This window comes from Aethalodelphis obliquidens, unplaced genomic scaffold (genome assembly GCF_003676395.1).
Source record: "Aethalodelphis obliquidens isolate GAN/ISIS:26980383/991018 unplaced genomic scaffold, ASM367639v1 scaffold23, whole genome shotgun sequence".
NCBI classification, from domain to species: Eukaryota; Metazoa; Chordata; class Mammalia; order Artiodactyla; family Delphinidae; genus Aethalodelphis; species Aethalodelphis obliquidens.
In genome coordinates, this window is record NW_020837967.1 from 25,257,615 (window position 1) to 25,274,394 (window position 16,780).

Sequence of the window (16,780 nt, forward strand, 5' to 3'; positions counted from 1 at the left end):
CAAACCCATGAACTCAGACACGTAGTCACCAGCACAGAAATATTCATTTTTATTCTTGCCACATTTAATGCTAACTCATATCTTATTTTCTTAAAAAAAAAAAAAAAAAGGAAAGGAAAGAAAGAAGAAAGAAAATTTCTTTGAAGGGGCAAGAGGGAAGTGAGATGGCGGTACCAGGTTTCTTTCCTCTGCAGGCCGGTGTCCCTTCTCTGGGCCATCTGTCACTGGCTGCATTGCCCACACATCTGGAAATGTTGCTGCCAGCAAGCCACAAGAATGCCTTTTTCTGGGCAGAAATGCCTGCCAGGGGCTGCAGAGCAGAGGAGAGCAGCCTTGAGCTGGAGGGGGCTGGTATCTGGGAAGAGTGTGATTCCCATCCTTGGGATGCAGCCGCATCTTCTCCCCGGATCCTTCTCCCACTCCTGCTTGGTCTGTGGGATATCCCCAGCTGGGATAGGAAAAGAGCAGCCTGCCTGAGGAGCCTCAGAGCTAAAGGCTCAAACACATTAAAATTCGGCTTCTTCCTGTCTGTTTCAGTGTTCTAAAAAAATGAGCATTCCACGGAGATCTCTGAGACCTAAACATGGACCTTTAAATTGACCTTTCTAAAGAGATTCTTAAGATCTTCCTAACACCTCTGCAAACTCTGTAGAACAGTCGATGGTTTCTTAGTTGGGTATTTCCTTCAAAATGCCCTGGCTGTGATCAATTTCAGATAATTTTCCAAGAACCCCAGGGAGATTTGCAGAGGGATAATCCAGTTCACTGGTAAAAATGATACCACTACCACACAGCTGATGATGCAAGTGTTAGAAACCAGGCACCAAAGAAAACCGGAAGGTTTGGTTACTTAAAGAGAAAAACCACAGCGATGCAGCTTCGAACTGCTGGATTGGTTACCAGGTTTCTCCACACACTGACCCAGGGTTTCTGTTACTAACCTGAGCCCTACTCAGTTGCAAGAAAAACCCAACCACTGGCAAGCTTGACTCTATTTCCCCTGTGTAGAAGATGTTAACTTTTATCATTCTACGTATGCTATATTTTCCCCTTATAACCTCTCACTGTTTTCTCCATTTAAACATTGGAATAAAAACCACATTTATGATGCATCCTGGTTTCATAAGTAAGGACACTAAAGCCCAGAAGATTAAGTAGCTTTTCCAAATCACACAGCTAGGGAATGACAAGGAAGAAAAAAAAGAAAAGAGAGAGAGAAAGAAAGGAAGGAAGAAAGAAAGAAAGAAAGAAAAAAAAAAAAGAAAAAGAAAAGGCATCCGGATGTTATGTAACTGACACTAAAACCCTTGTTCTTTCTTTCACCCCAGACTTTGCATCAGGGAAAAAAAAAAAGATACCAGATACTATGTCATTGATTATATTTGATTACAGTGTATTTATGGGAACAATATAGAGCAACATTTCTTTATATTATGCTTCTCTAAAAGGAGATGCATGTTATAGTAATAATAGATGGGATTTGTGGGTGACAAAAGTTAGCCTCTAGACATATTTCTTCTCTTTGCTAGTAACATGATTTTGGCTAAGTCACCGCCCTGACATCATCTTTATCATTTATAAAAGTGAAGGTGTTAAATTAAATCACCTCTGAGATCTTTGCTGACTTTGAGACTTGATCGACATCAGCTCATAACAAAATTGAAGCATGGATTTAAGAGATTAACAGCTACACCTACACGGTGACTTCTGACCTACATCAGGCTGCTGTCATCTACATCGTCATCTTTATGTGAGGGACACATTCTCAGAAAGGTCCTCTCTGAGCTTCGCAAGATCCAGTTCATAAGCATCTTTCACTTCCCTTTACTTCCTCCACCTTGTTCATTTCCGTCATGGTACTTGTCAGAAGTTGACCTCTTAGATGTGTTTGTTTCTTCAGTGTTCTGCTGTCCCCAGGCTACAGGTTCCCTGAAGGCCATTGAGTTTGTCCACTGCTGTTTCCCAGCACCTGGAACTGTGCCTGCCATACAGTACTCACTCAAGTGTTTGGTGAATAAACAAATGAGTGAGCAAATTGCCTTCTGAATAGTGCGGTGGTTACTCTTTGCTTCTCACTTGCAAAGCTAATTTTAGAAGCAGTCGCCAGGGGGTAAAGGCAACAAAATCTTAATTTCTGTGCATTACAAAAAAAAAAATCAGAATGACGTTCCCTACAGTGTTGACAGTAGTCATGGCTGACCTGAGTATTGGGACAGGGGGCACATTCCATCATCTCTATTTACCAGAATGTCTGTACTGAACGTAACTTGTTTTGCCATCAGATTTAAATTTTTACGAAGTACAGATTCTTGGTGTGATCTCTAATTTGGAGTTCTTTGGGGGGCAGTTAAAGCTACAACCTGAGCACCGGGAACAGGGGCGCCTACATGTGGTGTGTCTGGAGCTTCTCCGACTTTATTATCTACGGCTAAGGACAGGTATCTTACTTTTCCAGCCCCTCTCAGAGGTCTGTGCCCTGGAATATGCTCATGAATCTTGGATCTGGTGGGTGAAGCCCAGGTTGTTGACTCTCCTGCAGTTCAATTAGCTAGAACCACCCATAGTGGCAGGTTTCAAGCAACCAAGATGGGGTTTGGGGGAGGCTGGTGTGGCCTCTGAGAGCAGGGCTGCAGGCAGAAGTAGGGAGGACTGGCCAGCGGCTTCACGGACAATAAATAAAGAGCAGCAGATGCACGGTGAGGTTTGTCCCTGGAGTCTACTAATCCCCATAAGTGGCTCTTGAATGAATGACTTGTAGCCCCCGCTATGTCAAAGAATATCATAAATCTAATGGCTGCATGGGCTTTTGTTTTTTTAGTTTGTTTATTTACTTATGTCGTTTTAAATTTATTTTTAAATTTTTATTTTATATTGGAGTATAGTTGACGCAGCGTTTTGAAAGTAGCAAGTGTGGGTTAGAATTATGGCTCTGTGTATTATCTGAGTAATCTCAGATAAATGACTTACTGTAAATTTCAGATTCCTCAAATGTCAGACAGGCCTAATGACAGTCACTTTCAAGGTTATTGTATGAATGATAAGAACTGACAAATACATGAAAGTATTGTGTTTTTCCTAAGTATTTTAGTATAAAGACACATAATAATGGATTTCACTTTGCTCCTGGTGTCAAAGCTGTTTTTGATAGCACTTGATGTTATTTTTTAAAAAAAAGGAAAGTGTAAAAAGCAAAATGAAAACGAAGTAATTTTTATTTGTCTCCTTTTCTGTAAATAAAGAAACTAAAGCTCCATGAACGTATTGATTTGCCTACAGTCACATGGACAGAAAGTGGCAAAGCGCAGGTGTGAAGGCAGGACATGTTCTTTTTGCTTGCCCCATACTCCCCTTCTCTTGGAGCTTTCTGAAATTCATATCTCAGGGGCCCAAGCCCCTTTATACTGAACACGAATTCCCCAGGGGATTCCTAAGAGGCAGTGGGCAACCCTGATCGTAAACCCAGCCAGCATCAGCTTGGGAGTTTAGATTAGGAAGGAAAGTGTCCGCTGCCACCGCTCCCGAGGGGTCAGCCCAGGCTGCAGCCTCGCTCTCAGGACAGACCTTCCAGGCCCTTCTCCCCCTCCCATGGCTCTACTGTTAGAACAGAGATGAAGCTCCAGGAATGACAGAGAGATGGGGGCCCACGATCACCCTTCATTGTTGGAGATTTTGCTACTTGGGTAGAAATAAAAGTTATTCCGATGAATTATTGAGTGTTAGAAAAGGGAGGGTAGAGTACAAAAACGAATAACCTAAAGTGTGTCAGAAGTACCTAAAAAGGGCGTCACAAGTACCTGGATGCAGTTCTGTGCCGGCAAAGGTTTAACAGCCAGCTTTGTGAAAGCCCTGCCCTGGTGTGTAGCATTTGCTGGTTTCTGTGGTGTAAATACTCCCACGATGGCCTATTTTCAGTTGCTAACTCGAGGCCACCTAGTGCGGAGTTGGAAAGAGACATACAGGAACCCCTCACGGTGCAGTATTTCCACCAGGTGGATGTAATAGACATGAGTGAGAGCCTGGACAGCAGTAAAATGCAACAAAATAGTCGGGAAGTGGTAAGGTTTTCATATTTATTACATTGTCTTTAATATATATTTCATTTACTTGTAATTTTATATAATTTTAGTTTTAGTCATGACTCTAGTTAACAACCAGCTGTCACAGTTCCTGAAGAGTTTATCCCCGGCTCTGTGAGCTGATAGAAATAGGTTCCGTCCATCCTCCGTAGGGCTTTGGGTGAGGACCCTTGTTTTGGGGAGAGCCTTGGCCTCGGGGGGCTGTGCTCTGTGCCAGAGCTGGGTGGGTGAGTGGGAAAAACTGCCGGTCCATCCGCCCTCAGCATCTGTGAGAACATTTCAGGACGCTCTTAAGCCCCAGCAGTGCCTCTAAGCACACATCATCCCACCCAGAACCGGGCTGAGAGGGGGCAGGAAGTCCCTCTGGGCTCCCACAGACCCCAAGAGACATTAAAGCTGGTTTCCCTTAAGCCTAAGCAAAACTAGCGTTCTATTTCTGAGTTTTCCTGGGCTCAGCCCTCTTCCACATCTCTACCCCCTGGGAGACAGCTGAAATGCTTTCAGAACCTCTCCTCCCATGGTTAGAGATAATAGATTGTCCAGCTGAAGACCCAGTAGAGGTATGTCTGACATTTATTCATATGTGGCAGAAGGGAGCCAGAGGCTAGAGCCTGAAAAGGAAGACCAACCTCCCGCAAAGGAGAGGCCAGATGGGAAAGCAGTGGGGGGCCTTTCCCAACGGGCTGAGGTTCAGTCCTGTTCTCCTCCGAGTGGCACCAGCAGACCCAGCCACGCACCCAGGCGCTTCTGCGTCCATCTAACCCCATGCTGGTAGATGCAAGACATCGCTTCTTTGAACTTGGGATCAGACGTGGATTAGCGTCTGGTTTCCTTGGACACATCAGTTAGCCTCTTTAAAGTCATGTAAATCCTACTGGCAAAAAAGAGACACTAGTGCCCATCTCAGGAAAGCAATGGGCACAGTGCTCGGGACGCAGCTAGTGCCTAAAATACGACAGCTACTAGCATTATTTTTAATACGGTCGGAACGTATCAGGATGCTTCATTATTATGCAATCCATCCATCGAAGCATCTTGATACTTAGAAAAATGTTCTCATGAACATTAATCCCGGGCTTTGGTTAAGAAGGGGGAGAAGTCTTCCCAATACACGCTGAGAGGAAACTTGGCAATTGTTCTTAGTGTTGTAACTGCAACGGCAAACCCCAAAATGTGTTTAACTCACTTGGTTTCAACTAATCACGTGAGAATAAGCATGAAACACCTTTTTTTAAAGGCTGTTGAGATACTAATCCGGCCAATTTCCTAACATGTAGTGTGTGAAGAACACCGTTTCAAAGGAGGTTAGTAATGATTGTTTTTGGAGAGGATGCTCTTCTGGTGGTTTGTTTTTTTTTTTCCTACCTTTACATTTACACTTGCAGATCAGCCTGTGCTTAATTTTTTAAAACAATTCCTTGCCTCACCCAAGCAATAAGTTGCCGGTAGTCCCCCCTCACATCGTGTTTGCAGGTGATGTGTGGTCCTGGGATGAGGGGACTCTGGCTAATAAGGAGTCGTGGGAGAAGCTTAGGAGATTATTTCCACAAATCCATCAGGGACTGCTCCATCATTTGGCCCCATGCAGTTTGGGGGAGCCCCACTGCAGACCCCTTTTCCCCCCCTCTAAAAATGAGAAAAATGAAAGTTATTGCACTGGCCGGAGGAGAGAGCCTTGAACAGTTCCTGGGGGCATCCCAACCCATGTGGTAATCTCGGAAGCTCGAGATTAAGAAATGCTGTACCAGGAGTTTCCATTTGGGGGGTGGAAGAGAGAAGCACAGGGCAGTAGTTTCTGTTTTCAAAGTGTGGTTCATGGACCTCACATTTGGGGAAGTCACAGCACAAAGCAACGAACAAAAAAACATAATACATTTCATACAGAACGGCGTGATGTAGGTTCTTTGAGAGACCCGAGTTTTAGCTCTCTGCACATGAGAACAAAAGGTGTCTGACTCACACCTAGGCCCAGTTTAAACACGGCCTTCAGAGATAAACTACGGCCACAGCTGAGAGCATCTGGAAGCAGGGGATTTCTCCCCCCATCTGCCCCATGTGAGGTCTCCATCTCTGCCCCGGGCCCCATTGCCCTCCTTCCTTGCTGTTCCCACTTTGCACAGTGATGGCAGAAGTTGTGAGTACAGAAGGTGAGGAGAGACACAGGAGGGATGAGGACAGAGGGGACTGTCCCTTTCATCCTTGTCCGCCCTCTGGGTGGTCTGCAGGGGAAAGCCTTGCATGCCGATGTGGCAGGAATATAGATACCCCCGGATCCCTTAAGGCATTCAGGTGCCTCTGCAATCTTCTCTGGGATGCCGTACGGTGGCCAGGGCGGCGGGGACGGCAGAGCAGAATGTGATGTTGCACACGTGGTGGTCCCCACAGCTCTGTTGGAATCCTAATCCACCTCAAGATGCAGCGAGAGGCCAGCAGGTTCATCGCCAGCAGCTGCAGGGGGCCCGGGCCGGGCTGGAGGAAGCAGTTTGTGTTTCAGGTACCAGAGGAGCAGGGCCAAAGTCCAAGGAGCATCAGCCTTGGGAGTGGGGGGACAGGGTGGGTCTGGCGGTCCTGAATCTCCTCCCCTGGGTGCTTCATCCTTCCATCTGCTGTGTCTTTTTAGTGGCATCCAAGCTAAATTCTCTGACAGTGCATATGCAAATTTTGCAAATTACAGCTTTGTAACTTAGAAAGACTTAATATGAAAAAGTTCAATTATCACTGAAATCCACTCACATTATCATAAGAAACTTACCTCCGTCAATGAGAAAAATAAGACCTACTGGACTTCTAAAATACAATTTCAACGGTTCAAAAAAGTTAAAGATTGTAATAGTGGTTTTAAATTGATTACTCACGTGTCTGTACAGTTTCTCATCTGAAGGTTATTGTCAGAAGTTTAAAGAGGTCATTGTTTAAACCTCTTGATGGGTAAATATGTATAGCTGCAACAAAAGCCAGACAGAAAAAAGTTATGCTCATGAAATCAGGCTCAAGTTCCTCTTAACTTTAAAAATATCTTTGGCTTCCCTGGTGGGCCGGTGGTTGAGAGTCCGCCTGCCGATGCAGGGGACATGGGTTCGTGCCCCGGTCCGGGAAGATCTCACATGGCGGCTGGGCCGGTGAGCCATGGCCGCTGATCCTGCGCGTATGGAACCTGTGCTCCGCAACGGGAGAGGCCACGGCAGTGAGAGCCCCAAATCTTATTTAAAGCTTAACTGAAATTCAGTATTTAATGATCTTCCTCAAACCCTTTTGTATTTTACTGTTATTATAATTTAAGAAAAAGAAATACATTTTTTCACCAAGCCACATATAGGTATCCCCTACTTTTTTCCAGTTTATCCCAGTATTCTCTAAAAATATTATAGTTTTTGAATATGAAGAAGACTGGAAAGCAGTGTCCTGTATTCTATTTATTAGTCTAGAGCCTGTTAAGGTTACAAGGCTGATGCACTGACTGGGTCACCTACTACTGTTCATCGTTTTGGTTCTGTTGAGTAAATGAGCTCTGATTTCCAAACTACAGATGACAAACCTATTATTGTCCCAACCTGCCAGTGGAGAAAGCCTCTTCAAGTACACTGCAACCTTGCAACTCAATTTTCAAGTGCATTTTGTTGGGCGCAAACAGCATCCAGAGCTGTTTTGTCACGTGCTCTCATCAGCCACCTCCGGCTGTGCACACTCCCGCTCCGGTGGTTTCTCCTTGGCAAGTTTAAACCTCACTGTTCTAGCATGCTGAGCAGTATTGCTTTTGCAAGCCTGTGTAACAAAGTCTTGATGGAGAAAAATGCAAGTAGTCTGCAAACTTTTTCTTTCTCTTCAATTGTCCTCTCTCTCTGGCAATCCGGGTCACGAGATCCAATCTCTGCTAGACTTTAAAAATGTATTTGAGTAAAATCTCTTAATCGACCCCACCAGGTGAACTCTGCTACTGCATAAGCAATGAACAGCCAGAGAGAACCCCGCTGCAGCAGCCATTTCACCAGCTCCCTGAAATGCAACTATATTTGGAAGACCTCTGTGTAGGAAGTAAGGCTAATACTTAGTTCCCAGAAGATTAGGTGTGGTTTTCATTAGCTCATCAAGGGGGTGGTTCCATGTTTCTATTTTTAAAATTGCTTATAAAGATCATCCTTCGTTGGTCAGAGACAACAGATAGAGGAGAGACGTCTCTCACGTTATGATCAGAGGCAACAACCAGGCCAATCTGGTTCCCAGAGAAAAGGCGAAGGGAGCTGATGCTACAGTTTCAGCCGAGACTGGGATAATCTGCTTTTGAGTCCCGGCCAAATTCCACGGAGTCCGCGGCCAGGCCAGCCGGGCTTCTCCCCGCCTGGGCGCGGGCTGCATCTACCGAGTCAGGGCAGCAGGGTCGGTCCAGGCAGCGCGCCCTCCTGCAAGAGCAGAAGAAGCCCAGTCCCCTGGACCAGGGTCGGGGGGTGGTCCAGCCCTGAGACCACTTGGAAATGGTACTCGCCCCGCGTCATTCATGCCGCTGCACTCTAGTACTTAAAATAATTGGGGGGATGGCTCAGTGTCTCCAATCAGTCGTCAGCGTTTAATTTGCTAGTTGGGCTCGCTTTTACTAAAGTCTCGGGCGTCTGTCAATCCCCTTGTTATCACCAACGCCGCGGGCCCAGAAGCACAAAGAAGTGATGGGCGTTAAGGTCCCACAGCGAGGGCCTTGCTTCTCATCTCAGCTAGCCTCTGTCCGCCGGCAATTCTCAGATGACTTCCTTGGGTGGGAATAACAATTCACTTTCCGTAGGAGAAACGCGGAGAGTCTTCGAGCGGCTCCGCTGCAGCCTTGCCCTTGTGTGCGTGTGAGGGTGCGTGGGCCCGAGACGAGCTTGGGGACAGGATGGGGCCGGACGCGGACTCAGCGAGGACGTTGGAATCTGGGCTCCACCTGGCACGTCCAACGTCCGGGTCGCCGAGATGGAGAGGGTCGGTGCGTTACAGCGTCTCTCCCTCTCGGGGCTGTCTCGCAAAATGTCCCGATACTCAAGAAGTACTGGCAGGGGCGCGGGGCAGGGGGGAGCGTGTGCCGCCTCTCGGTGGGTATCGGCAATGTCCAGTAGAGAGGATTTCGCGGAGAGAGGCGCTGTTTCCCTAGAACTTCCTTCCGGCTTCGCCGCGAGAAAACGCTTTCCACTCGAGAAGGAAGATCGCTCTAGACGCGTTTGCACCTTCTTCCCCAGCGGGACAGAGAATCCCAGACTCGAAGCTGGGGGTTATAGGAAGAGACGGGGCAGATACACTTTGTAACCGGGCGGTGCCACCTAACCAGTTCCGATAAAGGCTGCAAAGAGCGAAACCAGGTTTTGCTGGCGGGAACCCCGGCCCTCGTCCAGCGCCCCGTCACCTCCCACGGCAGCCTCTCCCAAGCCCTTAAACTGGGTCCGTGCAGGGGGCCACGCATCACCGCCCTGCGTGTGTGACCTGGACCGAAACCTGAGCGGGGCGGGCCGCGGTTCCGGGAAGCTCCCTGCGCCTCCTGTAGCGCGGCGGGGGCAGCACGCGGCGCCCCTGTTCGCCACACCCCCCCCCCCGAGCACACAGACACACCCTCCGGCATGGGGTGCGCGGGAAAGGGCCGGGGACCCCACAGCAGCACCGAGGGCGCCGGCACCTTAGGAAATACGAGCTTCCCTCGGCGGCCGGGGGCGGAGGCAGGGTCGCCCTTTCCAGCTCCGCGTCGGGGCGCCCTCTACCCCCGGCTGCCGGGTCCCCAGGTCGGAGGGAACTCGGGGGTGTTTTTCCACGCTGTGGGCCGGGCCGCGCAGCCGGCGGTGGCCCCCGGGAGGCGTGGCAAGACCTACCCCGCTCCCGGCGCGCCCCACCCCAGTCCCACCTCCAGCTCCGCCCAGCGCCCCGAGGGCAAGCGGGGGGAGGCCGGAATTTCCCCTCGCGGGGGCTCGGGCAGCCTTGCAAGCCGGCGGGCTCTTTCTGTTTACGGAGAGAAAGGGGAAATGGAAGAGGCGGGGAGGCGGCGGCTGGAGTCCGCTGCGCCGCCCCTCGGCCGGCCCAGAAGCTGTGAGTCAGGGGCCGACGAGGGCAGCCCGGGCGCGCGGGAGGCGCGGGGCTCACTCGACCGCTCGGGCCCGAACAGCGCGCCAACGCTCCGGGGCGGTAGCCCTGGTTCCCGCTCCTGCCGACGCCGGACCTGGGGACCCCGGCGCGCCCGGCTCCCGGGGGCCGCCCGCCAGCTGCGCCGCGAGCCGTCGGGGGACGGCGGCGGGGCCGCGCGGAGGCCGCAGGTAAGAGTTCCGGGGCTCGGGGCTGTCGTTCGATCGCAGCCCTGTTGGGTGCCGCGGCGGTTCGCACCCTGAGGTCCGGGGCGTCCCAGCATCCGGGAGGGCTCCGGGGCCCTGGGGGGGGGGGGGGCGTGCCCGTCTCCGACTGCGGCGCTTCGGGGCTGCGCGCGGGTCGCGGCTGCAGCCGGCGCAGCTGGAAAGCACCTTGCGCAAGGGTCCCACGGGGCTCCGGCCGCGACTCCTCCCCTTTCCTCCTCCTTCCCGGATCCCTAGCGCGCGAGCAGGGCAGGTCCTGGCTTCCCGCCGCGGGCGCCACCCGCAAGGCTGCGCCCTCCCTGCTCAGACCCGGTGAGTGTGCCCCGGAGGCGCGGGGCCCGGCTGCCGCTGGCCCTGGCGATGGGTGCTCTTCTCATGTGCACGTCCTTTAACGCTCCCTTCGTCTTAAGGACCGGGAGGAATGGAGGGGAGGGGGTTTAGCAGGGTCGAGAGCCTCCGAGCAACTTCACGCTTGCATCCCGGATCCCATTCTGCGACCAGTAGGGTGGTTATAGCAGAAGACGAATGCTGGGCTTTTGGCCTAAGAAAGAATGTTAAGGGGAAAAATGTTATTTCACAGATGTTTCCCCGTGGAAATGCAGTATCAGGATTCCGAAGTTCTAGTTCTAGGAGGGGAACCACGTTGAAAAAGGAAGCGCAGCGTCCAGATCGTCCCAAAAGTTAACGGGGAAGGCCGCGAGCTATCTTTAAGAAAACATTGCAACGTCTGTTTCACTTTTGGAAAGACGTATTTTGGCCCAGAATAAAGGACTGCTCCCGACAAAAACAGGGAAAGAAGCAGTAATACAGTTGCTTTGCGTATCTGTGGCCTCAGTTTTAGGTACTTGCCAAGTAGGAGGTAATCTGAATCGGCAGACGGCCCCAGATCTGATGGGTTGAGGTTGGTGTGCGGTATTTCTGGCAGACGTCCTATAAGGAAAATCGGATGGTTGAGGCATCTAGACGTTTTGAAGTGGCTGTGCTTCTAATACAGCTAGAATGTCTTCATTCTCGGTTTCTTTTAAAAAATAAATTTGTTTATTTATTATTTATGTTTGGCTGTGTTGGGTCTTCGTTGCTGCGCGGGCTTTCTCTGGTTGCAGCGAGCAGGGGGTGCTGAGGTGCGCGGGCTTCTCCTTGCTGTGGCTTCTCTTGTGGCGGAGCACTCGCGCTCTAGGTGCAGGGGCTTCAATAGTTGTGGCTTGCGGGCTCAAGAGCGCAGGCTCAGTAGTTGTGGCACACGGGCTCTAGAGCTCAGGCTCAGTGGTTGTGGCGCGCGGGCTCTAGAGCGCAGGCTCAGTGGTTGTGGTGTGCGGGCTTAGTTGCTTCGCCTCATGTGGGATCTTCCCGGACCAGGGATTGAACCCGTGTGCCCTGCATTGGCAGGCGGATTCTTAACCACTGCACCACCAGGGAAGTCCCAATTCTCGGGCTTTTTGAGAAAAAAATATTATTAGAAGAAGTCTTATTGGAGGTGTGCCCTGAGGGGCAATGTACTATTTTGGCAGAAAAATCTTTTAAATGTGAAGTAACATGAGGTATGATCATCCTTTGTAAGGTAGGAGCCTACACCAGTAATCTTGGCCATCTTCATGCGCACTTGCCAGGAAACGCTCACCCTTTGTCTATGGAGATGGAAGTAGCTAAGAGTATGCCATTATGTTTAGGAGAGTATCTCCTCTTGGCTTTACTGCCAATTTCAGAAATTATTTGAAGCAGATCATTTTGCCTGTATCTGCCCATTTGTCCATTTCTGAAATTGGTATAGTCCCCTCCTGCGTTAACAAGTGGGGATTTAATGCAGATTTTTATTGAACACTGTGTGGGGAAGGGTGCTTGCTGCTAAAGTGAAATACAGATCCCTTCATCATTCACTTTTCTAGACGTCTACTGGTGGTGAGGAACGCAGAAATCATTAGCATCTTGTCTGCTTAATTAAGGCCTGAAAACGCTGAGGCTTCTGCCGGCACCCTGAGCGGGCGGTTGTCAGGGTTTTCTGGGGCGCACACGGGTTTGCACGCGGGTTTGCAGGAGTGGAGGTTGGCGTTGCTAGGGGATTAGTGGCACCGAAGACACACGCCTCCACCTCCCTGCCCTCCCCCAGCAATCAGATTACGGGCGTGTGTGTTTCCGCCTCTCAGGTTTTACATACAAATGTTCCAGACTTTCTGCAGGATTTAAAAACCAAAACCTGCCTTTCCTCTCTGGACCAGCTAACCGACTTGTAAACTGTATGGACCTTTTCCTCTCTTTCTATAGCCCTGTTACTACTGGGAACTTTACTTTCTCTCTGGCCAGCCATTCGCTAAGTAAATCCAGCAGCTTTGGAACTTTTCAGCCAGTGGGGTCCTGAATTGAGCTGTTGTTTCAATTCCATTTTTTTCCCTGTAAATTCTACAAGTAGAAAACTGCAACTAAATGGCCCCATGAAACCCAGTCCAATGTTCCTCCGTTAACCTAAAAAATTCCTTTCATAAGTCAAGAGACTCCAAGAGCCTGAATCGGTCTTCCTCAAAGACCAGCCAGGTCTCAGAGAGGGGGCTTTCCTTTGCTCTCCAGATGTAACTGTAATGATAACAGCCATCAAAACATTTCATTGGTTTCTGCCTTTATTTTTTTTCTTTCTTTGTCTCTTATTTTAGAAACAGTCTTTAAAACCTTACTGTGAAGAAGGGGGAGGATGGGGGTTGGAGGGGAATAGGTAGCCGCAGCCCATTTGCCGTTAAGAAAGGCGGCCTGATGCAGTACCTGCAAAGCCCGGGATCCGACCCAGTCCTTCGATTTCATGCGCATCGTAGCAGCTTCAAAAGACATAGTTTATGTACTGTGCACCAGACTCTGCGCCCTTATGCTCTGGAACTCCTTTGACCCTCACAACCACCTACAAGGGACATGCTGTTATTACTTGCATTTTGCAGGTGGGGGACGTCGACATGAAGTGAGGTTAAAGTACAAAACTTGACCAAGATCATGCAAACACTAAAGGAGGGGCTGAGATTGGCCCCCCGCAGCCTGAGTCTAGATGCCGTGTCATAACTGCGTAATCCTAGACTTCTTTCCCCATACACAATTTGTAGTGGCACAGGGGTTAAGACTCCATGCTCCCAATGCTGGGGGCCAGGGTCCGACCCCTGGTCAGGGAACTAGATCCCACAGTGCATACCACAACTAAGACTTCACATGCCACAACTAAGGAGACTGTGAGCCACAACTAAGGAGCCCGCTGGCCACAACTAAGACCTGGCCCAACCAAATAAAATAAATATTTTAAAAAAAGAGCATTAAAAAAAAAAAGAAAGAAAGAAATGGATCGTCCAGTAACTTAATAATGACACTAAATTGCATGGTTCTTTTCTCAAGTGAAATTCACCAAGAGGCCTATGTCTGGGTCTTGTGGGCAGGTGGCCCCAAGGTGGAATATTTCCTGGAGTTTGGTGCTTGTGCTCCAGGTTGATGGGAGCCTGTGGCTTTTGTTTAGCCCTGTGTGTTGAACGCATTGAAGGCTTGTGCTTTCAAGAACCTGAAAGACTTGGCAGAGAGAGGCTGCTTCCAGGAGCACAGTAGTTTAGGTAGACATACATACCTTTTCATTTTCTTAGGTCTCTTAAGTCCTTTTACCTTTAATCCTCTGGAAGGGTGTTGTTCCCAGATCCTGAGTAACAGCATCACTGTTTACCCTTGACTTACCTTCTTCTCATTTACAGATCTCCAAGGCTCCTGATTTGTATAGAAGAGCTGAAATACGGTTTTGGCTAATCAGAGTTAGTCAGTCTTGCCCCTGTCTTGCTTATGATAGGTTTGGCTTCCCTGGCTTCTTTGTAAAACCACAACTTCTAGAGAGTCATTGATCTAGATATTAAGTTAACCTTCTTGAGTCTTTGAGATGCAGGCTTTGTACTGTTAAAGAATCCTGGTCACAGGAGGGGACAGCTGATGACAGGTTAAAGGAATCTTCTCCTTTCTCATACCCGTCCTCAGCAGAAAGAAGATTTGAGATTTGCCGTCTCCTTTCTAAATGAGCTGTTATTTGTGTCAGAATTATTCCTGAAACTTGACTTACCATCGTCACATTTGCTCAGATTAAAATCCGTGTGACATGCTTCGGGCTTCAGGGCCTGAATTTTATTTGCTAAGTTAGCTCCTGAATTTGGTAAAGGAGTTTTTTGTTTTTAAGTAAATTTCCATTTTCATTTTATTTATTTATTGGCTGTGCCGTGTGGCTTGCGGGATCTTAGTTCTCCAACCAGGGATTGAACCCGGGCCACCACAGTGAAAGTGCTGAGTCCTAACCACTGGACTGCCAGGGAAGTCCCAAGGAGTTTCTTTTTTAAAAAAAAAGCCACCCATGGCCTAAAAGCCACAGAGATCATGCAGGGAAGATTGTCCCCTGTGGCAGGGTTGGAAACGGTCAAATGAGCGCCGGACTAAAGGTTATCTAAGGTCCCTTTCTTCACTGTCTGTGCATTTGACCTCACACACACTGTGGCCAGAGCCCTTATTTTATTTGTTTGTTTGTTTTTGTGGTACGCGGGCCTCTCACTATTGTGGCCTCTCCCGTTGCGGAGCACAGGCTCCGGACGCGCAGGCTCAGCGGCCATGGCTCACGGGCCCAGCATCTCCACGGCATGTGGGATCTTCCCACACCGGAGCACGAACCCGCGTCCCCTGCATCGGCAGGCGGACTCTCAACCACTGCGCCAGGGAAACCCGCCTTATTTTATAAACAAAGTCGTGTAGAAGCCTGTTCCCAATCCTTTCATGTCAGTTTCCTATTGATCTCAAATGCAAATACAAATACAGAGAACTAAGTAGTTGAGGTTTCTTTTGCAGACTCTCTGGAGAGCCTGACAGTGATGGAGTTCATGAGCACTGGAAGTGACAGCAAAGAAGAAATCGATTTATTAATGAAACATTTGAACGTGTCTGATGTAATAGACATTATGGAAAATCTTTACGCGAGTGAAGAGCCTGTGGCCTACGAACCCAGTCTGATGACCGTGTGTCAGGACAGCAATCACGAGGAGGAGGGGCGTGCCGACTCCGTGCTGCTCAGCGGCCAGGAGGGGCCTTGGCTGTCATCGGTCCGATACGGAACCGTGGAGGACTTGCTTGCGTTTGCAAACCACATATCCAACACCGCCAAGCGTTTGTACGGACACCGACCGCAAGAATCTGGAATTTTATTAAATATGGTATGTTTTTTCCTGATCAGTTGAGTGCTGTGTGTTCAGCTTACTACTGCTGCTGCACTTCCTGCTGAGTAGGATGTGAACCTGGTTCAGACTGGCTGCCAGGTATGGTGTTTAAAAATGGAATATCTGTAAGAATCACCTCCATGTGAAAGGCGCAAAACACGGTCTTCGTTAAAAGTTCCATTTAAAGAATCTTTTCCATATTTTAGGAGTAGTTCTACAAATAGGTAACTAAGAAGAATGAATTTTAATTTAACAGTTCACTGAAGAGCTCATGCGTCAATTAGGCCGAAGAGAAAGGCTTCCTGAGATTCCTTCATCTGAGAGGGGAATAAAGGCTTTGTCTTTAATGAACATGTATTTTTTATGTAGTACCGTTGATGTATAATTTTTTATAAGTTATAGGTGTACAATATAGTGATTCACAATTTTTGGAGGTTATACTCCATTTATATTATTATGAAATATTGGCTGTATTCCATGTGTTACACGGTATATCCTTGCAGGTTATTTTATACATAATAGTTTGTGTCTTTTAATCCTCTACTCCTTTCCTCTTCCCTCTCCCCACTGGTAACCCCTAGTTTGTTCTCTATATCTGTGGTCTGTTTCTTTTTTGTTATATTCACTAGTTTGTTTTATTTTTCAGATTCTACGTATAAGGGATAGCATACAGTGTTGGTCTTTCTCTGTCTGACTTATTTCACTTAGCATAATACCCTCCAAGTCCATCCATGTTACTACAAATGGCAAACTTGCATTCTTTTTTATGGCTGAGTAGTATTCCATTGTATGTATATGTGTGTATATATATATATATATATATATATATATAAAAAACACATCTTCTTTATCCATTCATCTGTTGAGGGACAGTTAGATTGCTTCCATTCCTTGGCAATTGTAAATAACGCTGCTATGAACATTGGGGTACATGTATCTTTTCAAATTTGTGTTTCCATTTTTTCGGATATATGCCCAGGGGCGGAATTGCTGGTGGTTCTTTTTGGTTTTTTGAGGCGCCTCCATGCTGTTCTCCATAGTGGCTGCACCAGTTTACACTCCCAGCAACAGTGCAGGAGGGTTCCCTTTTCTCCATATCCTCTCCACATTTGTTATTTGTGTTTTTTGATGATGGCTGTTCTGACAGGTGTGAAGTGATGTCTCATTGTGGTCTTGATTTGCATTTCCCTGATGATTAGAGATGTTGAGCATC

The 16,780-nt window shown here is 48.4% G+C and overlaps 1 protein-coding gene and 1 long non-coding RNA gene across 6 annotated transcripts in view; one reads left to right on the plus strand and one right to left on the minus strand.

The window, feature by feature from the left end:
- Positions 1-4,231: 4,231 nt before the first annotated feature.
- On the minus strand, positions 4,232-9,927 carry LOC113628414 (uncharacterized). The gene is made up of 2 exons (XR_003436059.1): positions 7,628-9,927; positions 4,232-7,018 (listed from the first exon to the last, which is right to left on the minus strand). It is a non-coding gene; the product is annotated as an uncharacterized LOC113628414 (long non-coding RNA).
- Positions 5,896-16,780, plus strand: part of MAP3K8 (mitogen-activated protein kinase kinase kinase 8) — a 30,999-nt gene continuing 20,114 nt past the window's right edge. The window contains exons 1-2 of one of the 5 annotated variants that reach the window (XM_027122014.1): positions 5,896-6,223; positions 15,203-15,564. In XM_027122014.1, coding sequence (XP_026977815.1) covers positions 6,199-6,223; positions 15,203-15,564 — 387 coding nt within the window. In that variant the 5' untranslated portion in view covers positions 5,896-6,198. Of the gene's footprint in view, positions 6,224-8,525; positions 8,549-10,003; positions 10,340-10,527; positions 10,685-10,740; positions 11,274-15,202; positions 15,565-16,780 lie in introns of those variants that run through there. The other 4 variants (XM_027122018.1, XM_027122015.1, XM_027122016.1 and 1 more) reach the window with 4 other exon arrangements.